The 23,429-nt window shown below is 38.8% G+C and overlaps 1 protein-coding gene across 2 annotated transcripts in view; it reads right to left on the bottom strand.

The window, feature by feature from the left end:
* Positions 1–23,247, bottom strand: part of polq (polymerase (DNA directed), theta) — a 24,059-nt gene extending 812 nt beyond the window's left edge. The window contains exons 1-31 of one of the 2 annotated variants that reach the window (XM_017492635.3): positions 22,798–23,247; positions 21,824–21,935; positions 21,116–21,752; positions 19,594–19,776; positions 17,667–17,797; positions 17,344–17,500; positions 17,147–17,255; positions 15,012–15,225; positions 14,793–14,934; positions 14,113–14,259; positions 13,102–13,314; positions 12,841–12,983; positions 11,269–11,458; positions 11,049–11,191; positions 9,787–9,980; positions 9,401–9,525; positions 9,070–9,313; positions 6,098–8,688; positions 5,640–5,780; positions 5,346–5,548; positions 4,377–4,617; positions 4,084–4,277; positions 3,823–3,957; positions 3,046–3,220; positions 2,801–2,921; positions 2,598–2,716; positions 2,325–2,509; positions 850–961; positions 646–770; positions 415–556; positions 227–333 (exon numbers count right to left, since the gene is read on the bottom strand). In XM_017492635.3, coding sequence (XP_017348124.1) covers positions 227–333; positions 415–556; positions 646–770; positions 850–961; positions 2,325–2,509; positions 2,598–2,716; positions 2,801–2,921; positions 3,046–3,220; positions 3,823–3,957; positions 4,084–4,277; positions 4,377–4,617; positions 5,346–5,548; positions 5,640–5,780; positions 6,098–8,688; positions 9,070–9,313; positions 9,401–9,525; positions 9,787–9,980; positions 11,049–11,191; positions 11,269–11,458; positions 12,841–12,983; positions 13,102–13,314; positions 14,113–14,259; positions 14,793–14,934; positions 15,012–15,225; positions 17,147–17,255; positions 17,344–17,500; positions 17,667–17,797; positions 19,594–19,776; positions 21,116–21,752; positions 21,824–21,935; positions 22,798–22,856 — 7,734 coding nt within the window. In that variant the 5' untranslated portion in view covers positions 22,857–23,247. The remainder of the gene's footprint in view (positions 1–226; positions 334–414; positions 557–645; positions 771–849; positions 962–2,324; positions 2,510–2,597; positions 2,717–2,800; positions 2,922–3,045; positions 3,221–3,822; positions 3,958–4,083; positions 4,278–4,376; positions 4,618–5,345; positions 5,549–5,639; positions 5,781–6,097; positions 8,689–9,069; positions 9,314–9,400; positions 9,526–9,786; positions 9,981–11,048; positions 11,192–11,268; positions 11,459–12,840; positions 12,984–13,101; positions 13,315–14,112; positions 14,260–14,792; positions 14,935–15,011; positions 15,226–17,146; positions 17,256–17,343; positions 17,501–17,666; positions 17,798–19,593; positions 19,777–21,115; positions 21,753–21,823; positions 21,936–22,797) is intronic. The other variant, XM_017492636.3, reaches the window with a different exon arrangement.
* Positions 23,248–23,429: the final 182 nt, after the last annotated feature.

Below are 23,429 nucleotides of genomic sequence, written 5' to 3'. Positions count from 1 at the left end.
ATCATGTCACATGCCTCAAAGGAAAATGCTAATTGCCTCTTATGCATACATGCACTCTCAGACACCCATGCCTGACAGGTGAGAGCATAATGCCATCTGTTCCTCCCCTGAGAGTTTGGCCTATTATACTTGCCACATTATACAATGTGGCATCAAGATGTGATCAACCTGCTGACTTGGGAGCCTTGTGAGTTTTTGAGGTTTAACCTTTTAAATAAGTACACACCTGAATGATATCCTCCTCTGCAACCTCATAGATGAGTTCATCATGTAGCTGAAGTATGAAGAAGGCTCCTCGAGAAGGTCTGGCCCGAGGCCTGCATCGTCCATTGTCTAACAAATTAACAAAATCATAATTCATGACTATCCTAATGATAGCAAGATCATCTTCACTTTAGAGACAGGAGGATTTACCTGTCCCTCCGGGGTAATGCTGATGTGACAGCAGCACTTCAGGAAAAGCCATCTCCAGTCTGCGCTGGATATTGATAGTAGCCAGTTTGACGATATCTGCTGCAGAGCCCTGAACTGTTGTATTCACTGCCTGTCGCTCTGCCTGAAGTGTGAAAAAAATAAATTCAAGAAGAACAGTTCGCTTTTTTTTTGCCTTCCATTATTTTGAAGAGGTCTAATAAAGAACCTTACATGAGACTTAATGTACATGTTTGACTCCTTGATTCCAGGCAGAAACCGCTTCCTGCCAAGTAACGTCTTCACATAGCCATTTTTACTGCAGTTCTTCACAGTTTCACGAAGAAACGCCTGTATGCCTTTGAGGAAATTAAACAATTGAATGACAATTATATAAATTGAAATTATTCCAAATCTGAGAACTAGCCTGGAAATTACCTGTGTATCTGGACTTGAATGTTTCAATGTAACAGGCAGCATCATTTTCATCAATACCCATTTGCTCTCCTAATGACTTTGCTCCCATGCCATATATTATTCCATAACAAATCTGTAGGAACAGGAGCACAACTTCTTCATTTAACTGCTCGAACATTCTATTAAACGCTATTAAAACGTAAACATTTTAATAGAATGTCAGGTAGCATGTATGGTAGTGGCAATGTATTGGGCATGCTTTTTATTCCTCTTACACCACTGCAATATACGAACGATTAATTACAAAATGACACCTTGTACTTTTTGTCTGTTTATAGTTACATTTAATGTTGTGGAACATCTGTGCAATAAGTTTGTTTATGATAGAACAGCTTATGTGATGACAACAGATAACAGTCATTCTATCACTAGCCTCTCTTTTTTTCCTCTTGAAGTTAATAAGATCCAAAAAAAAACAAAAAAAAAAACAGCACTACTAAGAAACTGCAAAGCGCTCTGTCCACAAGACTTTCCTGTGCCAGAAATCTTATGAAACACTGCCACAGGAGACTCCTACCATAAATGATAAATAAACTTAAAGAAAACTTCACCATATCAACAAATAGATTTTCTTATAATCAAAACATTTTTTAAACACCGTTTTAACCAGGGCGGCTGTGGCTCAGCTGGTAGAGCAGGTTGTCCACTAATCGTAGGGTTGGTGGTTCGATTCCCGGCCCACGTGACTGCACATACCGAAGTGTCCTTGGGCAAGACACTGAACCCCAAGTTGCTCCCGATGGCAAGTTAGCGCCCTGCATGGCAGCTCTGCTACCATTGATGTGTGTGTGTGAATGGGTGAATGAGACACAGTGTAAAGCGCTTTGGATAAAAGAGCTATATTTCTATTTATTTCTGTAAAGCTGCTTTGAGACAATGTCTATTGTAAAAAGCGCTATACAAATAAAATTGAATTGAATTGAAATGAATATATAAGTGCAGACCATTTACCATTTATTACTAGTCTTAGAATACGTGGGGCATCCACCCAATAAGTCTCTGTGAATTAGCTGTTACTACAGAATTATAATATATTAGAAGAGCATATTAATATAAACCTGTAATTTGCAGCTGCATGACCATTCAAAATCGAGCATCGAGGACTTGGCGCCACTGTGATATTAAACTACTGCTTGAACTTCAGCAAAGCGCTCTAGGAACTGTGTGGGTGTGGTCCTAACATTGCACAATTGACATCACTCTAGCAGAAATAACCACAAGATTATTCAGACTCAGATAGACTCGTGAAATCATTGCTTTGATAAAAGCAGGTGGATGATTGGTGAGGGACTTGAACCCCACACATGAATCAAAAAGGGAGATATATTCTGGCAAAGAACTGCATATTTTGGCCAACAAGACCAACATTACTACCTACATAATTAATAAGCAATCTAAACTCCCTGGGACTTCCCCAGGCCAGAGCCATGTCTCACCTGTTTAGCCTGTTGTCTCATGCAATCATCAACTGACTCGCGATCCACCATCTTCCATTCTGCAGCGATGCTTTTGAAAACATCTTCACCACTGTTGAGGACCTGAAGAAGCCGTCTGTCACGGGACAAGTGAGCCAAGATACGGAGCTCCAATTGGGAGTAGTCTGCAGCCAAAATTAATCCCCCTATTAAAACAAGAAGCATATTGGTTAATCAGGGCTGCCAAACAGTTTGTACGCATCCGTCCTAAAAAAAGAATTATTTTTTTTTTACCTGAGAAAGGAACAAAAGCATGTCTCATGCTAACAGAAAAAGGCATCCCCTTCTCCGGGGATCTGTCTGAATCTTTGATCAATGATACCAACTGCTGGCGTGTCCGTGATATTTTAGCCCTTTGTAAAAACACAAAAATGTCCAAGTCAGTAGAAAAGATGCATTATTTTGCATTCTCTTTTGCCATGAGCACAGAACCTCACCTTGTTTTGCTTGAGATAATGTTATTTTGTGATGGTTGGCTTTCTCCAATAAGAGTTGGCATTTGGATTTCAAAGTCTTTTGGTACATTCTGGATATTGGGTTCAGTAAAGCTCACTCTCCCTACATGAGGCACAGAGGGACAAAATGGAGGGAAAAAAAAAACCTAGTTAATTTGTTGAAACATACAGATACAAGATATAAAGCTGAATGTGTCAATCATAATCTTCCTTTTTATGTTTCATACCTGTAGCTGTGTGGGACTGAGATACGGGGTAAATTCTGTCCATCTCTAGTTTAGGGTGCCAACACTTTTCTCTTTGCAGGGGAAATACCACCTTGGTCATGGCATTTGTTATCCTCCTCCACTCGAGGATGATTCCTGGTAAGTGATGTAATGGCTTGAGCTTTTCTAGCACATCCTGTTTAAATCAAAAGTGAAAATCTGCCTGAGTCAAATGGAAACCTTAAAAGTGTGACAAATGAGAAACGAATCTAAACTTTTTCTAGAGAAATGCAGACAAAACAATAATAATAAAACAATATTTTTTTTTCATTTGACTCACCTTTCTATAACTTTAGAACTAAATAAAGAAGACCAAGAAATGTAATTTACAGCAACAAGACAATTAATGTGCTAGGTTTACAGATGCATCTACACAAAAATGGTCAAATATTAATGTTAACAAAATATCAGTTTGCATCTCCCTTTCTGAAGGTGGTAAATATTCTCTAATAACCTGTGTGCTGTTATCACTTCCTCCGACCTCTTTCATATCCCATGAACAGCGTTTGGATCCTCTCACATTTATTTATTTTTTAAATTTTGGAAATAACTTTTTCTGTGTGTGTGTAGATAAAAATGGCAAAATAATGGTACATTTTCTATTTTTTGCATTCAAAAATAATGAGGGAAGCTTCTGACCTCAGCTGTAAATTATACAATTTATAGGGACGATTGAACGGTGTGGTAAAGTTTATAGTTTAAACTGAATAGACGATCGCAAAGAGCTGTGGAAAATACCTTCGTTGTGCTAAACTGTTTGGAAAGTTTTACACGACCACCTGCTCCTCCCCGCCTGGTGTAGCCCAGAGTCTTTTTATTCTTTAGGGAATTTAAATCACCATTTGGAGGTAGCTTCAGTTCAAGGAACAAGACCTAGAAATTACACAACAGAACCGTTCAAGAGGTGGGAGAAAAACCCCTGAAAATATCCATGGTAATTTCAGACAAAACACAGTCCACAAACAGCATTTTATAAGGCTTGCCCAGATTGAAACAGACCTCAGCAACATCCTCTGGACTGGTCAAGGAGAAGCTGTGACCAGCCAACTGATAGGCCTTGTTTTCCAGGTCACGGAGTTTAGCCTGCATCACATGTTTCTGAGCTTCACATTCCGCGACGCTAAACCCAATACCGTTCAGCTCCAAGAGAGCCAAGCAGTACTGAGTGGGCATCTCTACTCGCTGGAATACATCTGACAATCAAAGAATTTTCATATAAGTAATTCAATAACTACACGATTACTACACCAACTATCATAACTGTAACAAGACATAATATCTGTGATAAGCACCTAAGAAACCATCTTTTTCCATAAGCACATTGAGTTGTGTCATGACTCTGAAGATAATAACAGACTCGATGGCTGCTCTGTATCGACCAGAATGACTTGCGTCTCCATATATTCCCAAACTTTCCACACCCTGTCCCGGGCTAATTCCTTCCAACAAGGGCAGATCCAGCGGAGTAAAGTTTGTCACCATGTTGTGAAGGGTGCGCTCCTTGGAGCCTGGATCCAGAAGCCAACACGCAACCTAAAATTAGCAAAACTATTTCAGAGGATGCACAAAATGACAGGCAAGGTAATTAAATGTAAACATTTCCTTACATAGTTTCACAAGGTAAAGAATAAAACACTTCAGGGTGCTATTATAGGAAGATAAATCAACAACGGTGTAATAAGTTGCAGACAGTGAAAGTGAACAGAAGCCCTTCACCACTCTGAAGTTAATTATTTTCCAATAGCAACAAATCCAAATGTTTTATTTCTCTTGTACCGCAGCAATTCACCAATAAACACATCTTAATAATTAAGGACGACAGTTTGGATACATTTATTGTTACATTTAGTTTGTTCCTGTAATCACTTAGATTACATCAGCTGTAAACAGTCATTTCCTCACACCATTTGTCACCATTAATGAGAAACTGGAAAGGGCAAGACATTGATGTGTCACAAAACTTTGGGGCTTTACCAATGCTTTTCCACTGACTTTTATGTTAATTAGCAGGTTTTAATCTGTTTGTTATTAGCCTTCGATTATATTGAGCATCTGCAAGTCCATTAGAATGAGTGCATTAAAATTAACCTGTGATTTGAATTATTATTCAACGATTGTCAGAGCCGCTGTTATAGAAAATTCATCAGCACCTTACGACCAATCAGATTTGAGAATTCATCATCACCGTGGTATAATCATATTGATATGAAATCATTGTTTGATATCTAAGGCACATAGATGACATTTGCTGAACTGCTCACCTTAGGGTCCTCAAATACACCTCTTATTGAAAGTCCGCATGCCAGGACTAGAGTCTTATACACCTGAATATAGTCATAGGCAACAGTCACACCCTCAGCACCAGAAGTGGACCTTGTCACACAGGCCTGAATGCTCTTCATTCTCTCTCCCACTGCCAGATTTTTATCAAGTGGAGGTGGTGCTAAGCTTGCACTTATATCTGCTGGAAAAATACCAGTTTGACACAGGGTTTAATAAATGTGATTCAAATACTGTGAGAAGAAAAGTTGAAAGTGAAAAGGTGCATTTAGTACCCATGTCTGCTTGTTCCTGTTGTAGTGATACATAATACGCATCCTTTCCTCCCCAGCATATAGATAAGCCTGTTACAATTAGATTCTCATGTCCTTTAATAGCAAAGCCATCTCTTCTTTTGGTCCTCATTGGGGTAGTTGCTTTAAACATAAAACATTAAGTAATGAATAAGACACTCGAGGGGTTTTGTCAATCGAGTACATGAGGTTTTTTTATGCACATTTTGGAAATTTTATTCTTATTTGGTGTTTCCATCCAGTGTTTTTTTATACGATATGCCAAAATTCGGATAAAAGCATGTGGATGGAAACATAGCTACTTGCAAGTTGTTACTATAAAAATACTAACGTTTAAACCTATGATTTGCCTCATAGAATTAATTGTTGCTGTGGTAGAAACAACATTATCTGATAAACTCAGCACAGCATGCTCAATTTTAACAACTTATACAAATTACCTTTGTTAAATTTGCTCCCTATAACCGATTCAGGTTGCGCTGTGCCATCTTTCCTCTCACAGGCAACAGCCAGAGAAAATCTCTTCTTTTTTTCCCACTCCTTTACAAATGTTTCGAAAAGTCTTTTATCACTTGCTACATCAATAATAGAGAAGGATTCTGGACTGCTAAAGTTGGAGCCAGAGATAGAGGCGTCCTCAGAAAGCCGAAGTGAAAAGCCTTCATCAGTCTGGGATGTTTCTAACTGTGATGAGGCCTTCAGTTCCTCACAGAGTTTCTGATTATCCTCTGGGCCAGAATTTGGAGATGAATTTAATCTAGACTCGATGTGATTTTGGTGATTTAGAGGCGAGTGTACAGCTGAAGTTGTCATTTTGACTCGAGGTGTGACAGGCTCACATACTGGTGTAGGAGGAATAAGATCACGGTTCACTGAATTTGGTTTAACTATATGTAAAACCTCGGAGAATGAGCCTCTTTGATTTGCATTTTCAGGCTCAAATTCAGACTCCACCTTCTGTTCCATCACACTTGCAAGTGTTTGCTCTGGAGGTTCATGGAAGGTTGAAAACTGGTCAGACCACTTATCGAAAATGTCTTGCATTCCTGGGCTCAGATGATAAGAAGTATCGGTGGCACTTTTGGAATGAGGCACGCTGCTTTGCGACACTTGTATCTCAGACACATCATCTGTGTAACAGGGCTTTTCTGATTCACTCGAGCTATCTTTTGGTCCAGTACAGATCTTAAAATCACTGTTCCGCTTCTCCAGATAGTGTTCTCCTATAAGTAATGAATCGCCCCATTCTGACAGGTTAAAAGAAGATTCGCCCCACTGTACTGCTTCTTGTTCATCTATTCCCACTACTATTTTGTTCTCCTCATTTAAGGCCACGGTTGGAGCACGTGAACTTGTATTTGCATCTACAGCTTTGTCTCTTTCAGATTCTTCAGCAAATCCTGCCTCGTCCTCCATGGCCTCCAAGATGGAGCTGTCATACAGACTATCAAAGAGAAAACTGCTGCTTCTATTGGGACTGTTGTCCACAATACCTTCAGGTATCTCTTTTGTCACAGTGTCTGAATTGTCTGTTTGGCCTTGGGGTTTTGATTGTAAGTGCATTTCACATGATTCGGTTGTTTGGTTTGTGAAATTGAGAAGGTTCTCCATTTGGCTGTCTGTCAGTGAAATGTTGTACTTTGGTTTGGCTTTAACTGAAGGCAATTCATTTGGAATATTATCAGAAACTAGTGATGCTCCACTGTTTGGGTCTTTGTTATTTTTCTGTTCATGCCTCTTCTCTGGGACTAGATTTTCATTTTCAGAATGAGAGATTTGGCCTGTCCCAACATAACTGTGTGCAGTCCTAAATTCATGATTAGCTTTTGAATTGCCATTACTATGAGGTAATTTGTCCTCTGGGAGCAACATTCTTTCAGTCTGAGTGTCAAGCTGAAAACTATCGCTAAATTCTTCCAAATCCCCCATGTACAAATCTGGAGACGCAACTCTGCACTTTATATCTGAGCTTACCAGGAAGTCCACAGAAGTACTAGTACTAGGTTGCCTTCTCATTTCCTCCCGTTTCTCATTTCCTTTTGACTCATTCTTGTTACAGTCAGTGTGTGTCCCCTGTTGAGTTACCTTTTCATACACAGTCATCCTGCTGATCTCATTTAAACCACGATATTCATTTTTTGTGTTATCTGCGAGTGTTTTCTCACTAGATGGAAAGTGGGGCTGTCTAGTTAACGTTGGTGTCTCCCCAAGATGAAATGGAATAGATGTCTCTGGCTTATGGTTGTGGTATAATGCTGTGCTTTGTGGTTTAGTAACTTCCACTGTTTTTCCAGTGCTTAATTCAGAATAGCACTTATTCAAAGAAGCAGTTGATGTTTGCCTAACTTCTGCATCTGTTACTGGACAGGGTTTTCCTACTTCAGTTACTCTGACCCCAGAATCAACCTTGATTTCATCATCTTCCACCCTTCTACGTTTAGATAGTGGGCTTGCAGAACGCTGGTCATTGCATGAAGTAGAATTGAAATGTAAATCAGAACTGTGGCTGCAGTGTGCCAGAATTCCTGATGATATCTTAGTAGTGTCGCAGCCATTCTGACCTATTTTGTCTTTAGCACTTATAGATTTGAGTACTTTGTGTAATGCATTAGATTGCTGTTCAGTGTCCATAGTGTTTTCTAGATTTGCAGTGGAACTTTTTGGGTTTGTATGTCTTTGAGCATTTTCAGATGGAGGATTTTGATCAGCTTGTATACGTTGTCCTTTTATGACCTTCCTCAATTTCTCAGTCCTAACATTCTTCTTGTTGGATGAAACCTTAGATGGAAACTGTAAACTAGAATCTGTTGATTCGTCAGAAGAATTTGTTCTAGCCTCTGGCGAGCCGGAGTTGGGGTTCCATTCCACACCAAGAATGGCCAGGTCCTGCTGGAGGAGCAGCCTGGCCTCCAAGACGATCTGCTGCGCAGCCTCACTCTCAGTCAAGGCTTTTTTCCCGCTGACCCATATACAGCGCATGCTTCTGCGTTCCTGAGCCTCCTCTTCGCTCTCATCCACTGCCTGCCGAGAACTATCGTTAGAGAAATCGTAAGCAGTTAGTCATCATTTAAATATACGGGTTGACATTTTAAAGTGCCACGATGATTAAAACAAGGCGTCAGTGCTAGTTTTAGAGCCAGGGTTTAATCTTGAATATTTCTGAGCATTTTTACAGAGAAAAAGATGGTGCACAGTCAGACTAAACGGATAAAATCAATAAACGTTCTTCTCTCATCATGAATGCACTTGCTGCTTAAATATGTTCTCAAAACCAAAAAAAAAAAAAAAAAAACTTCACAGCTGTTTTCACAACATTTATTACTAAACTTTAGTTTTTAAAATGGTTTGCCAGTTCCCCAGCAACAACACCAACACTCGGTCTCTGTAACATGAGTAATACAAGTTACTGTACCTTTTGAAAGGAACGGCTTTCCTCAAGGCTTTTTCCACATCAGTAATGTTTGCCCGTGCGACCTCAGCCACAGCAACCAACCCAGCACTGTAGAGCGCTCGTGCTCTCTGGGCGTTCAGCAAAGAAATACGAACCAGATCACACAGCTCTCGCTGCACTCCGAAGCTCAAACGACTTTGGAACTGCGACAGCAGGAGCTCAAGGTTGTGCCATCCGAGTCGATTACAGAAAACTGTAACCATACCTGCCATTCAGAGTAATGTTAAACACTGCCAGACACAAATTCTGTTCTTATAATCTCCATACAAAGTATTGCATAGTAGAGGGAAACCTGCGTAGGTGGAGGCTGACTGCTGAAGTGACTGCAGCTGTCCTCGGCTACAGCCGTACTTCTTTGCCACAGCTCCCAGAGGTTCCTCGTTGACCAGATCAAACAATACAAGCGTGGTGAAAAAACTACACAGACACATCAAAACGGGAGTGATTGTACTACCTTACATTTATTTCAGAATATTTTTGTAAAATTCAAGGCAAATCCTCCTAGCAACTTTTCCCCAATATCTGTCTAAGAAAAAAAGTATTTCATTCATGTATTCCAAAGTAGAAAATACCAGAATACATCACTCAAAGCAGACAAATATGACTAGTCAAATAGGAGTATTTAACAATTTTGTTTAAGAATCCTACATTTAAAAAAGTTCAGAAATGTGATATTACCGTTTGTGAATGGCCATCTGTCTACGCTGTTTTTCGGTTTTGGCAATTAATTTCCCACTGACAGAACGTGCCAGAAAGCCTTCCTGAATTCCCACCATATCTGCAACTCGCTTCATTGCAGAAGGCAGCTGCTCCCACAGACAGAAGAACTGGTACCAGTCTATTGTTGTCCAGTCGACATATACTGGCGTTATCTGAGAAATAGACGAACATCAATTCATAAACCTGTTCTACGCTTTTAAAACTGGTACAATAAATGACAAATTGAACTATTAGGCTTGTAGATGCGTCATAGATCAGCCTTTTAAACTTGACCTCATTACATATCTGTTCGGAAATTAAGACATCTAAAAGTGAAATGATACCAGGGAACAATGTAGGAAGAAATTTCTGGAACAATATTTTTAATATCTCAATCACCTAGATGTTGAATTACCACTCAGAAACTATGCTAGACAGATAATGGTAACTAATGTTAACAAATTCTATCTCTTTTGCTATGCATGTACAATATGGACAGATGGTATAAACCATCTAGCAAGTCATTACTACTAACACTGAAAAAAAATTTGTTGCTGTCAGTGGACACCCAGTAGACAGGTACTTTAATTAATATTTTTATTATTTGGTTTGAAATATTGATGTTATACAACACGCTGTATTAACATTTTGGACATTTAGAGTTTGAATCTCAATGATGTCACTGATGGGAGAGGTGGCACACTCTCAATCACAGTCACACTAGCAATTTTGTGAGCATCTTTGAGCTCATGTATGCGGAAGTGGGTGGACAGCTCATTCCTCTGAATATGCTACACTGTCTTGTGCTCTGAACAGCAGTTCAAAAAGACATGCTTGGCTGGGTTCGCATATTAGCCTTCACCCTCCCCAGTTGATAATTTTCGTATGATTTGGACGAATTGAGGGGAAAATATAACATAACATTCATTCAATATTCAACATTCATAATATTCATTTTAATCTCTGGGTCACAAGAATAGGTTAAGATTTATTTGAGATCGAGAGATAAAATAAAAATTAAAAAGTATGGCCTTATGTCTGTAGTTTTTTCTTAAAGGTTCAGTTTGTACTGTTTTAGACCTGTAATAACCATGCAGTTTCAAAGCTACAATACAGGGTGTCCCAAAAGTCTCCATACATAGGGGAAATTAACACTTTTTAACTTTTAGGACCCTAAAAATTAAAAATGGCTACTTTAAATCATCCAGTATAGTCAAGTGTGAGACTGAGTTGATCTCTACCTGGTAAAGTATGTGGAGATCATTTTCGAGAACAAAGCCTTTCATTGCTCTTTGTAGGTCTGCAAAAATCCCCAGAGCTTCTTGTGGTGACAGAGATGATGACAGTGTGGCAGAACCCAGATGAGAAGGACAATATTTCTCCTCTGCAAGAGAACTGCACAGTTGTACAATGTTGACAGGCAAACTATGTGAAATCTACTGTACCTCAATGTCTCCTCACCATCTCCTTCCTTTTGGATATGAATAAACTCGTTATCCATCAGCCAATCCATGCAGGCTTCAATGGCTCCAAGACTTCGAGCTGCTCCGGGCTGATCAGGTTGATCAGACGCCATGCTGGCTGCCAGCAGAGTGCATGACGCATACATCCTCACCTCCTCTGGTGTGCTGGCAACTTCACCCACTATGATCTTATAATAGAAGAGACAAGAGGTTTACAGTGATGAAAATTTATTTGAATGAGCAGTCCTAAGGAAATAAATAAAATGTCACATCCATCAATAGCAGCACCTAACTATGCAATGTCATTAGTTTGTGCACCTGAGAAATATAACTTTGCATAAATGCGGATGGTTATACTCTGACTTGCCTTTTGTGCTTAATGTCCAAACAGGACAAAATACACACATGCACATTCCAAGACTGTACAATTGTAGAGAGAACACTGGGACACTCGAACTGACCTACAAAAACACTAGACCTCAATCTCATAGAAAGCTTGTAGGAATATTTGGTAGATAGACACCTACAAATAGAAGTTACCTCACAAGTTTGGTGTTGTGATTCATGTGAGAGGAGGAATAACCAAGTATTAACAAAGATATTACACGTGACATATTTGTTGTCCGGGGTACTTGGGAACTTGGTGTTCTGCGATACACAGCTTTAATTTATAAAAAAAAAAAAATTTAACACAAGACTATAAATTTATTTTTGCTGCAACTTATGTAATATAATGTAGTTACATTATATTTCTGCATTAGTCTGATTTGTTAATGCGTTTACACTCAGTGTTCTATTTCAGCATTACAATATTTTGCTAACCTACCTATTTGGTAAAGTATAATTATGGTAGCGGAAAATATCAAAATCACTTTAGCATTACTGTCACAAATACACTTACCTACATAAGCTACTTAGTATAAAGTAACGTGTATGGTTTTAGACATAAACATTGTTACATAATGACATGACTCTGCACTTTTGTCTCACACCTCTGGGGTTGGGGACTTTTTCCCGTATTTTGGGGGGTTTCCTCTGGGTAATCTGGCTTCCTATCCCAGTTCAAAGAAATGCGTTGTAGTCTGATTGGCATTTCCAAACTGCTCATAGTGTGTGAACGTGTATGCATTTGTGTTCTGAAATGGGGTGGTACCCTATCCAGAGCCTAGAGTGTGTCCCCTGCTTTGTGCCCCGAGTACCCTGGGATAAGCTCCAGGCTCCTCCACGACCCTGGGTAGGATAAGCGGTATGGAAAATCGATGGTGAACTTACAGAGAGATTTCTTCCATAACTGAGAGAGGGATTGAGAAAAAAAAAAAGGAACACTAACAGGGCAAGAAAACTACACCAAGAGAGGGCTTTGAAGTGTTGTTTTAGAAGTAGTTTAAACAATCTCAAATGAAAATGCCTTGTCCAATAATACAATTTCTTTTCTCAGTTTCATTGTTCCTATTTTTGTCATGCTACATCCTTTGCACATATCATAAACTACTTTTAACTGCAGTTTAAAATGTAATTCATTAAAAGGCAGTGCATAAATACGGTTAATAGGTAGTATTGTTGCTGTAACCTCCAGGATGGCTCGGAGCATGCTGGTAGTGACTTCCTCTCCTTCACGCTTCACCAGACAGCTGCTGATAGGCTTTAGGGAGCCTTGGATTAAACTCATGCCCTTCATGCGTTCAGACTCCTTACACACCAGGACACTCTCACCTGAGACAAAATTTAGAAGAATAATATATTTCAAGCACTCATCTGGATATAGGAAATACCTATATGTCCTTAGATTTGATTACTTAAAAAAATGTATATGAAAAAAAACAGGACTTACCAACAGTGTCCACTCCTTTACGTCCTGCTCGTCCCACCATCTGTTTGTACGTCAGTATGTCCAGCAGATGTCCGTTAAACACTGGGGTTCTGATGATCACACGGCGTGCAGGCAGATTTACACCAGAGGACAAAGTGGAGGTGGCAACCAGGACCCTAAGGAAGCCCTGGCGAAAAGCACCCTCCAGGATGTCCCGCTCATCAAATGTCAGACCTAAATCGAAAATTGTGATGAACATAAAGAAATCACAATTATTCAGCCAAATTAGACTCATTTTAAATCTACTAAAACAGCCCATTAAAACAGCCCATCTCTACATACTGAACATTATAAATATACACTCCTTCAAATGTGTCAATCAAGGAATACTGTTAATCAATCAATTGAGTGACTAATGGTTTAAATGCTAAATAGGAAAACGATTAGACCCAGAAGAAAGAAGTGACGGAAAGACAAAGAAGGAAAAGAAAAGAAATTAACAAAAATAAAAGAATGAAATAAGGAAAGAAAGCCCATTCATACATACTGAACATCATAAACATACTTTACATTCCTTGAAATGTGTCAGTCATGGAATATAAAAAGACTGTACCCGGAGAGATGGAAGGACGGAAGGAAGGAAAGAAAGAAAGAAAAACAAATGGGGAAAGGAAAAACCAAGAAACAACAAAAGACAACTTGGACATATTAGCTATTCATGCTAACCAATACTGCAGTTTGAAATATTTTAGATTATACTGGAATGTGGAAAGACAAAAATGATGACCACAGTTAATCGTGCAGCTCTAATTTCCTTCTTCACAACATGAAAAATTTAATTTGACTTATTAATAACTATTTATTATTATAATAATTATTATTATTATAGTTACTGTTTAAAACTGTTCATTGTATTATTATTGTTCATTTATAAACTTAAGGAGCACTCAGACCTGAGAATCACAGACTATGGCATATTGGACATTTCACTATGTTCTGATGCTAATGATGGGCAGTATAAACTCCAGATACCTGCATGGTGGAAGGCAACACCCCATAGAACCGTGCGCTTCAGGATTTCATCAAGGCCTGCAGGCGTGCGTTTTAACTGTGCCACAACATCCTGGAGACCCTCAAGGTTCAGAGATACAGAGTGCACTTCAGATTCTGACTGATTCTCTAAAATAATAATAATAATAATAAATGATTTTATTTGGTTTTAATACATACAAAAACTTGCTGCTTTTCTCAACATGAAACGTAATGTTTCTTGGCTCAATTTCTTTAATGAAACCTACTCCATTTTTTTTTTTTTTAAATCTTATCCAATGGAATCTTGACTGGCAGGTTAAGCCATCCCTCTTATTCAAGGAAAAAAAAAAACAACATAAAAATAAGACTACATTTTTGACATCCACATTGTCTTGCTTGCTGTTAGCAAATGGCATAAAGGTGAAAACTAGTGCAATAGCATCACCAACAGTCATAAGTAAAAATAACACTTCCATTAATATTGTCTACATTAGCAATCAATGAGACGAAAAGATGCTAAGTCACATAATCTGAGGACGAAGCCTAGGTTAATGGGACAGGAGCGCTAAAATACATGTAAGATAGAATACATATACACCAGCAATAGATTAGAGGGTTTTTTAGGTTTTAAAGTCTTTAAGGTTTTTAATATTTCATTCAGAGCAGGTCAGTGTACAAACCAAGGTGGTGAAGGTTGTAAAACTCCCTGGCAATGCTGTCCGCCAGCTTTTCACACCAGTTCTTAGAGGGACAGAAGAGCAGCGCTGCGTGACCAGCCTGCACTGTCTCAAAGCAGAGGCTCACAATGTGGTCATCATCACCCTGAAGACAGAAAAACATATATACATCAATGTATACATCAATGAAGTGTGTTCATCAATGCTGTGGTAAATCCTGACCTTAACAAGAAGAGCAGGAGTGAAAGGCCTGACAAGATTCATGGAGCCATCGTATATGTTAGCACCAATCTTGACCCACTCCATCAGTGGCACAGGACGGTAATCTGTATGGTACAATTCAGCATCTAGCCAGCAGGCGAGGAGATCCAAGTTTGGCAAAGTGGCACTCATTCCCACAATCTGTACACCATCAGTGGAGCTTTTATCAGAGCACCTAAAAGAGGGGGAAACGGGTTACATGTAACACTACCTAAATCATTATTACATAGGAGTGCAACAATCCAATGTTGAGATTTAAATATATAACGATGTATTCCGTATACACATCATAAACTTGTATACACATCATACACCTCTCATGTGATTGGTAGCTCTAAAATTGGGATCATATTTTGGACTTATTTTTATATAACCTTAATCCAGATATCTTGAATCTTACTCTTACAGTACAGAGTTTAAATTACATTAGCATTTATATTTGAATTCAAATGTCTTTGCAATAGAGCTGTCAGAAGACATTTCACCTCTCAAATAGATTTTCTCAACCGTTTGTCTGATTACCCTTGTAGGAAATAATTTATGGATTTTCTTCCAGAATTTAAAATGTATGCATATATGGGCTTCAGGCCTCCCCCTTGTCATCTCCCTTATACTCCAAGGCTTTATTCCCTCCCTCCACCTTGGATGGTGACTTTGCCTCTTGGATGGAGCATGGGGTTGTCTCCTTTGCAGACCTGTATATCGATTAAACCTTTGTCTCCCTTTCCCAGTTAACGTATTCATTTAACATTACCAAAAATCACTTTTTTTCATAGATATTTACAGATACGACACGATTTTATGCACAAAATTTTCCAAATATCCCTGATAAAACTCCACCCTCTGAAGTAGACACTATTCGAAGTGCCGACCTTTGCTCCAGAATGTCTATTTCAAGGCTATATAGTGCAATTTTCTCTCCTCAGACTTTATCCAATGACTCTCTTCGCATTATTTGGTCCCAAGACCTTAACACAGAAATAGACAAAGAGACCTGCCATTAATCCTGACTGATAGGTGTCACTCCAACCACGCTACTTTAATACATATGCTCTGCTCCTTCCCTGCCCTCTCTTCATTCTGCTTTTCAGTTTTCAACTAACTCAGCCATTTCCTCTTCTAATAATCTACCCTACCCATCTATCTGACCACTGGGCTGTTTGGTGTCTTGCCCACTGATTATTCATGACCATGCCATTTCGCTGACTTTATTGCTTTTCTCACATTACTGGCCAGGCAGCAAATCTTGCTTAACTGGAAAAACCCTCACCCACAATCACATTCTCGTTGGATAAAGGATGCCTTGTATTTCATTAGACTTCAGAAAATTTTATATTCCCTCTATAAACCCAATACACCATTCTCTGAAATCTGGAAGCCTTTTCAAGCATACGAACACACTCTGCAATTCGATTTGGATGATTACCTCTCTCCATCCCAGGCACAGAATTTTTTACCTCTACATCACTGTCTGGGCAATATGTGGTATAGAATTATGTTTGTACTTAGTTCACCTACAAGTTTGTTTATCTTGACTGCTTAATTTATATTTTCTTTTCTTATCTTCATCATCACATCCCGTTTGTCTAATTTTTTTTCGCCCTGTATCATAAAAAATTTTCGTTGATTGGGAAATCAGCCCAATTTTCACCTTCCAAGCTTTATCGGACACAAACGTACTGGTTTTTTTTTTGTTAAACTATCACTTAAAGCTCTTAAATCCATAATTCTTTAAGTAACATTGGGGCGGCCATGGCTCAGGTGGTAGAGCGAGTCGTTCACTAACCGTGGGGTTGGCGGTTCGATTCCTGGCCCACGTGACTCCACATAACGAAGTGTCCTTGGGCAAGACGCTGAACCCCAAATTGTTTCCAATGGCAAGTTAGCGCCTTGCATGGCAGCTCTGCTACCATTGGTGTGTGAGTGTGTGTGAGTGTGTGTGAATGGGTGAATGAGACAGTGTAAAGCGCTTTGGATAAAAGCGCTATATAAGTGCGCCATATACCATTTAAGATAAACATTATTCTATGGTGGTCGTGGATCAGGTCTTCCAGCATAGCTAGAAATACCAGTGTGATATTTAAACAGTGACATACTTCTCTCCTGTTTTCTTTGCAATGTACTTGATTTTAGTCAGCAAGAGCTCCAACAAATATCCACGGCCGGAGTCACCAAGCATGTGCAGCTCATCTACCACGACAATCCCTAAGAGGGCAAAAAAAATGGAACCTTATGCATCAATATCACAAAGCACATAAGACATAATGCATACAGCAACTAGAACATAAATTACCAAGTAAATCCATTCTGTCCTCTTCAATGAGCCTGTTGATGAGCCCATTGGCTTTCTCTATTGTACATACAGCCACATCGAGTGCAGAGAAGCCACCAGCGGCTGAAGTGCTTCCCATATAGCCTTCAACTCGCACCCCTGCCTCCTGAAACACAGTCTGAAAACAAGCACAAATGCAAACTCTTTAGACAGTGTTCATTAATTAACATTAATTGGCATGTATTATGTATTGGCGAGAAAAAAAAATCTAAACTATCTAGACAAGAGTTCTCGGTATGTGGGTGTGATGGCTATGGTGAACACTTTTGAGGATGTAAACCAACCTGTAGATAAAACATTTTCTCTCTGGCGACAGAAACAAACGGGAGGATGAATATGGCCTTACGTCTAGTCTCCAAAACTCTTTTTAAGATTAATAACTCAGAAACCAGTGTTTTCCCAGCACTCGTTGGGGCTGAAAGTAAAAAAGGACAGCAAGGTCAGCAAGTATTATGTGTACCACAGCAATGCTCTAATATTTCTCAACATTAAAAGCTTCATATTGAGGAACGATGGAGTAACAGTCAGTGTTCACAATGTGTAAGACACAGGCTGGCGTGATATAATGATGTTAGCCTTCTCATATAATATTACACTGCCATACACAGTGTTCAGTCACACTGACATGGAACTTCCTTTTTCTTCTTGTGAAATGATTTACTACAGAAACAGTAACTAGTAGGTAAAAAAAAGCTGTGGTGAATCCCACTCAACAGCACCACAAAATAGCATACAGTGCATTTTTCATGGTTGGTGCATTATACAATATTTAAACTGTAAATCTGGATTTCTTACACAGTAAATCTCAATCAGTGAAAATGACTACATTACTACAGGGATGGGATGACGTATTTTTCTAGGCCAACCCGGACATTAGCATCACCCTGGCTCCAGAGACAAAAAGGCGACAGGATTATTCCACTGGAATTTGGATTATTGCAGAAAATACATAACTTTTATGAATTGTGAAGCTTAAATACAATCGGCAGAAGTAAAAAGCTAAAGTTATGCTAGAAACAAACTACACCACGGTCGCATGACTTCAACTTCACCACCACTAAGCTTCTGATAAATCTTTCAATCTTTATTTAAAAAACACTACAAATGGAAAATACAATACATTGATCAATCTAAAAATTGGAAAGTTTGAGTTGGAATAGTATAAACACAACGAGGCTGTACTAGATGTAGTAGAGTTTTCCTGTTTGGCTTGATGACGTTTAATGTCCCGACAACCTCTGTACTCTCATTTAGCCACTTGGTAGAAACTGCCTTTTCCAAGACACATAAAAGCTGATGTATTTTATGCCATAGAATAAAACGTAAAAATATCTTGAGCTTGTGTTACCCATAGACCTTATTTCAGGCATTTAAACAAAAACCCATTCAAAAAACTCATTGACAATTGGACGATGGAACAGGAAGTGCTAAAATGCTTAAAGTATGGGTGGTAACATTTTCCACATTGGCCGACCAAAAGAATAAAGTATCCAGGATGGATAAAAGTCACCATATAAAACTGAGCGTGTGTGTTGCATGTGCAGAGTAAAATTATTCTCATTAAAGATCTGGCTCCATGAGACTATAAAGTATGTATAACCTAAATATATATATTTTTTAATTGTTTATCCTTCTGCACTAATCCCTTAAATCTTATCATCTACAATGTGCTTCAATGTGAGTGGTTCATTTTAAATGTTGTTCGATGAAAAAAAAACTTTATAAATAGTTTATAAATGAAAGTCTTTGACTGAATAAGAAATTTGATTAGATCAAGAAAATAAAGAAGAATAAATATTGTTCATTGTTTGGGGGGGCTGTGGTTAAGGTGATCGAGCAGGTTGTCCACTAATCGCAGGGTTAGCAGTTCGATCTCTGAACCAAATGCTTCCACATGCCAAAGTGGCCTTGGGCAAGACATTGAACCCCAAGCTGCTCGCAATAACAGGCTAGTGTGAGTGTGTGTGTGTGTATGTGTGTGTGTGAATGGGTGAATGAGAAATGGTGTTAAGCGCTTTGTAGAACCGCTAAGGTTAAAAGTCGCTATATAAAAGTGGAGACCATGTAACGTTGTGTTTACCAAAATAATTTTGTTGAATCTGATGCTTATTTATGTTCATCTCAGGTTACTGTGATTTAATGAGGTCTTCAGCAGTTGCTCCAGACAAATATTCTATTAAGTAGCTGTTGCAGACAGAAAAGTTGAATTACCCGAGTACACCAAATTGCTTCCCTCCAACACTTTGCCCAGAGTGAGACATTCAGCCTGCCACTCAAACATCTGCTTCACCCCCAAACTCTGGTACGTCTCCAACACAGGTTTGGGCAGACCCCAGCTGGAGAGCAGCAGCTTGTCTGATTGATCAGCAGGAATCACCATGTGGATGCTGTGCCCTGTTTTGGGAACAATAATAATAATAATTATTATTATTATTATTATTATTATAATAACCAACATCAACAATAATCATAAAAAACAAAGACAAGCTTATAGACATCAGTTTAGCGTCTCCCAAACATTCATTAAGCAGTTTATTGTGGTCAGGGTTGCATTGGATCCGGAGCCTATCCTGGGAACACACACTGGATGGGGGGGTCAATCTACCCCAGGGCACCATGCACACACATTCACACACTCATTCACACCAATGAGCAACTTAGAATCACCTGTTGGCCTACCAATGTGTTTCTGGGATATAACTGGAGAACAGTAACCCGAGCTCAGGATCAAACCAGGGACGCTACCCACTGAGTCACTCAGCTACCCATCATCCAAATTATGTACCTACATCATTACACACTCACCTCAAACGTGGTAACACTTGCTTATATGGTTTATAACACTGAATAACTTATAAGTTATCTATAAAATGGACAAAATAAGGTAAGTCAACTTTATTCATTCCAGAAGGGAAATTCATTGCTTATAGACATTATAAACATCGCTTTCATCCTTGGCACACAGTTATGCCTTACTCATGGCAGGCATAAGGCTCATGTTCCAAAGACTGAAGCTGGAATTGTATATTAGAAGTGATTCAAATTGGTGCAAATCTAAAGTGGCGCAATAGAAAAGCATTCGGGCTGTCATTAGGAAATGGTGTTTAATCCTAAAAATGCCACAGCCATCTGTGATATACAGTACTCTCTCACCCTCCTTTCAATCACTGCAAAAGTATCAAATATTGGGCATGTGTAAGCTCATGCACGTGGAAGAGGGTAGATAGTGCTTTCATCAAAGTGTGTTAAACTGCCCTGTAATGGGAGGAACTATTTTAATATTTTTACAACTGTTTATTTAGAAACTGTCTTTTGATATGAGTGTGTGATGATTTGGAATGCTTTGGTGATGATTTGGTAACATTATTTATTAGTAACATCAATCTGATAGTGTCAGTGCAAATCAAAGGACACCAAAGATTTCTTAGCTCATCAACTGGGAGAAAAGTGTGTTTTTTAAAGTTACTTTTGGTCAAACTGTTCCTTGTTAATAAGGCTGACTGGCATTTACAAATTGTCCATAAGGTGTGAAAGAGTGTGTGTGATTGTGCCCTGTAATGGGTGGGCACCCCGTCCATGGTGTCCCCTGGCTTGTGCCCCGAGTTCCCTGGGATAGGCTCCAGGTTCCCTTGTGACCCTGTGTGTGATAAACAGTATGGAAAATGGATGGATGGATGGATGGATGTTCCTTGTTTCATAGTGTTTAATGGAGTTGAGTGCACAATAATTCTACCTGCTTCTGATGGCAAGCTACACAGTGAGCTGAGATCCAGGCCAGGTGGAGGAGTGAGGACAGAGACTGACAGATTCCCATGACTCCGCTTCTGCAGATGGAAACCAGATCTTTTTTTGGCAGCAGCCATGCGTGCTGGACTAAACAGTATGTAATCCTTCGAATTGTTTGTAGATCCATTAGAGCCCGTTGCCGATGTCTCTCCTCTGAATTTCAACTTCGGCCTGTTGTCTGGGAGTTTTTTGTGAGGTGAAAAGCTTTCTGTTGCATGCTCAAATTCTGACTCCTGATCACGCTTCTGCCTTCCTGTGCTGCTGCTCTTGGTTTCGCTGAACAGCAACCTTTGTGCCAGGTCCTTCCAGTCCTTTGCTTTTTTTGCATGCATTTTAGTTCTTCCATTTTCCAGTAAGGGTGATGATGGCGCTGGATCTGATGGCCTGATATTTTCTGCGCTTTGTCCTTGTGGTTCATGATGACCATTTTCACTGATTTCAGAAAGGTGAGCTCTTTTCTCTGGTAACTTAGGTTCTTTCACAGGCATACCATATGTTCCTTTAGTCAATTTAGACTCTTTTATATTCCCTGCATCCTTCACTGAAGTTGAATCAACAGGCATCAACTGTTTCATCTCATTTTGCTGAAAATAGATTTTTTTTTAGACCATAAGATGAAACAACAGTGCATTTGTACCCAAGCATTTACACTTACCATAGTAGAAGTGCTGTTAAAGCATCCCCTCTTCTGTCGTCCATGTTCAGAGGGCTGCGCATGATGGAGACGGCTCGAACGTCTAGTTGCTGGTTTTTCATCCAAAGGCAATCTATGGGGGGGAAAGTAATCAATTGGATAAACGAATAAAACACTGTTGGTTGGGATGCTATAGGAAAATAATCAACGGGGTGGTGTGAGGAAGCAGTGTTATTACCACCAGCCAGACATACAGCACATCCCGAAGTGTTTTATTCCTCTTATGCCACAGCAATTTGTCAACAGTTACAATGTTTTCAATTATTACCAAATTACCCATCATACTTTTTAAAATCTGTTTATAGTTCCCTTTAATGGAAGACAGAAAACTTACTGTTTCAAAGTGCTGACACTGGAGACTCCTTCCATATAAATGATTATACTTTGTATATATAATTGAACGGGTTTATCCTAAACATCAATAACTTTAAAAACAAGTAGCCTCTAACCAATGTAGACTTGATTTTAATGTATCTGTCAGACTAAAGCACAGGAATTGAAAGCTCTATGGCTCTAACAAATAGCCAAAATATTATTGTACACTTTTAAAATGGTATTCATTAAATAAATATATAAGTATTCATTAAATATATATAGATATATAAGTGTGTGTGCATGTGTATATATATGTATATGTATATGTGTATATATGTATATGTATATGTGTGTATATATATATATATATATATATATATATATATATATATATATATATATATATATATATATATGTGTGTGTGTGTGTGTGTGTGTGTGTGTGTGTGTGTGTGTGTACTGAGGGGGTCTGTGGAATTTATTTTACAGTTAAAGGGGTGTCTGCCTACAAGAAGTGTGAGAACCATAGATTTAATACATTCACATAAGTGATCGGAATAATCGGTTACAGATGGAAGCATTTTTAAAGTAAGTTGCTGGACACTGGTGGTTTTTCTTACCCATTTTTCTTCGTTATAGGATGCTGTCCAAGGTAGAACGTCCTTGGTGGGCAATTCATCACCCAAACTGTCCGTTAAAATGTTCAAATAAATTTCTTCAGTGACTGAGAAAAGCCAACAGTGTCTACGATTAGGAAATTCTTTTCTTAATCCCGTATTTTCATATGTTTACGAGATCTAAAAAAAAAAAAAATAGTTAGCTAATCATCCTGTATCACAATCATTTTCATTTTTTTAACGTTATGTACCAAGTTGTTAAGTTAACTAGGGCAGCTAAAGTGTTTTTACCATCATCTTACGCTTTCATCCCGATCTTAATATTTAGCTGGCGGCAATTCAAAAGCGTGTTTGTGTAGAAATTAAACCGCTAGTTTTTATACAGAAGCCGCAAATAAAATAAAAACAAACAAACAAAAATGTCTTTAAAAGCCCGCGGTGTTTCACCGTGTTTGTCCGGATTGGTACGTACGCTCTGGATGAAAGGTTCCGGAATAAAGTCTCGTACAGTTTCAGGGCAAAAATCATGGAATCCTAAGAAAAACAACAACAACATAAAACATATGAATGAGTTTCATAAAAAAATATATTGAAAATATCGCGGTTGTGCCTGTATATAGTGCAATATTGCCATT

The sequence above is a fragment of the Ictalurus punctatus genome, chromosome 18 (assembly GCF_001660625.3).
Source record: "Ictalurus punctatus breed USDA103 chromosome 18, Coco_2.0, whole genome shotgun sequence".
Taxonomy (NCBI): Eukaryota; Metazoa; Chordata; class Actinopteri; order Siluriformes; family Ictaluridae; genus Ictalurus; species Ictalurus punctatus.
Note: the sequence above shows the minus strand (reverse complement) of the source record. Positions and strands in the feature narration are given on the sequence as shown.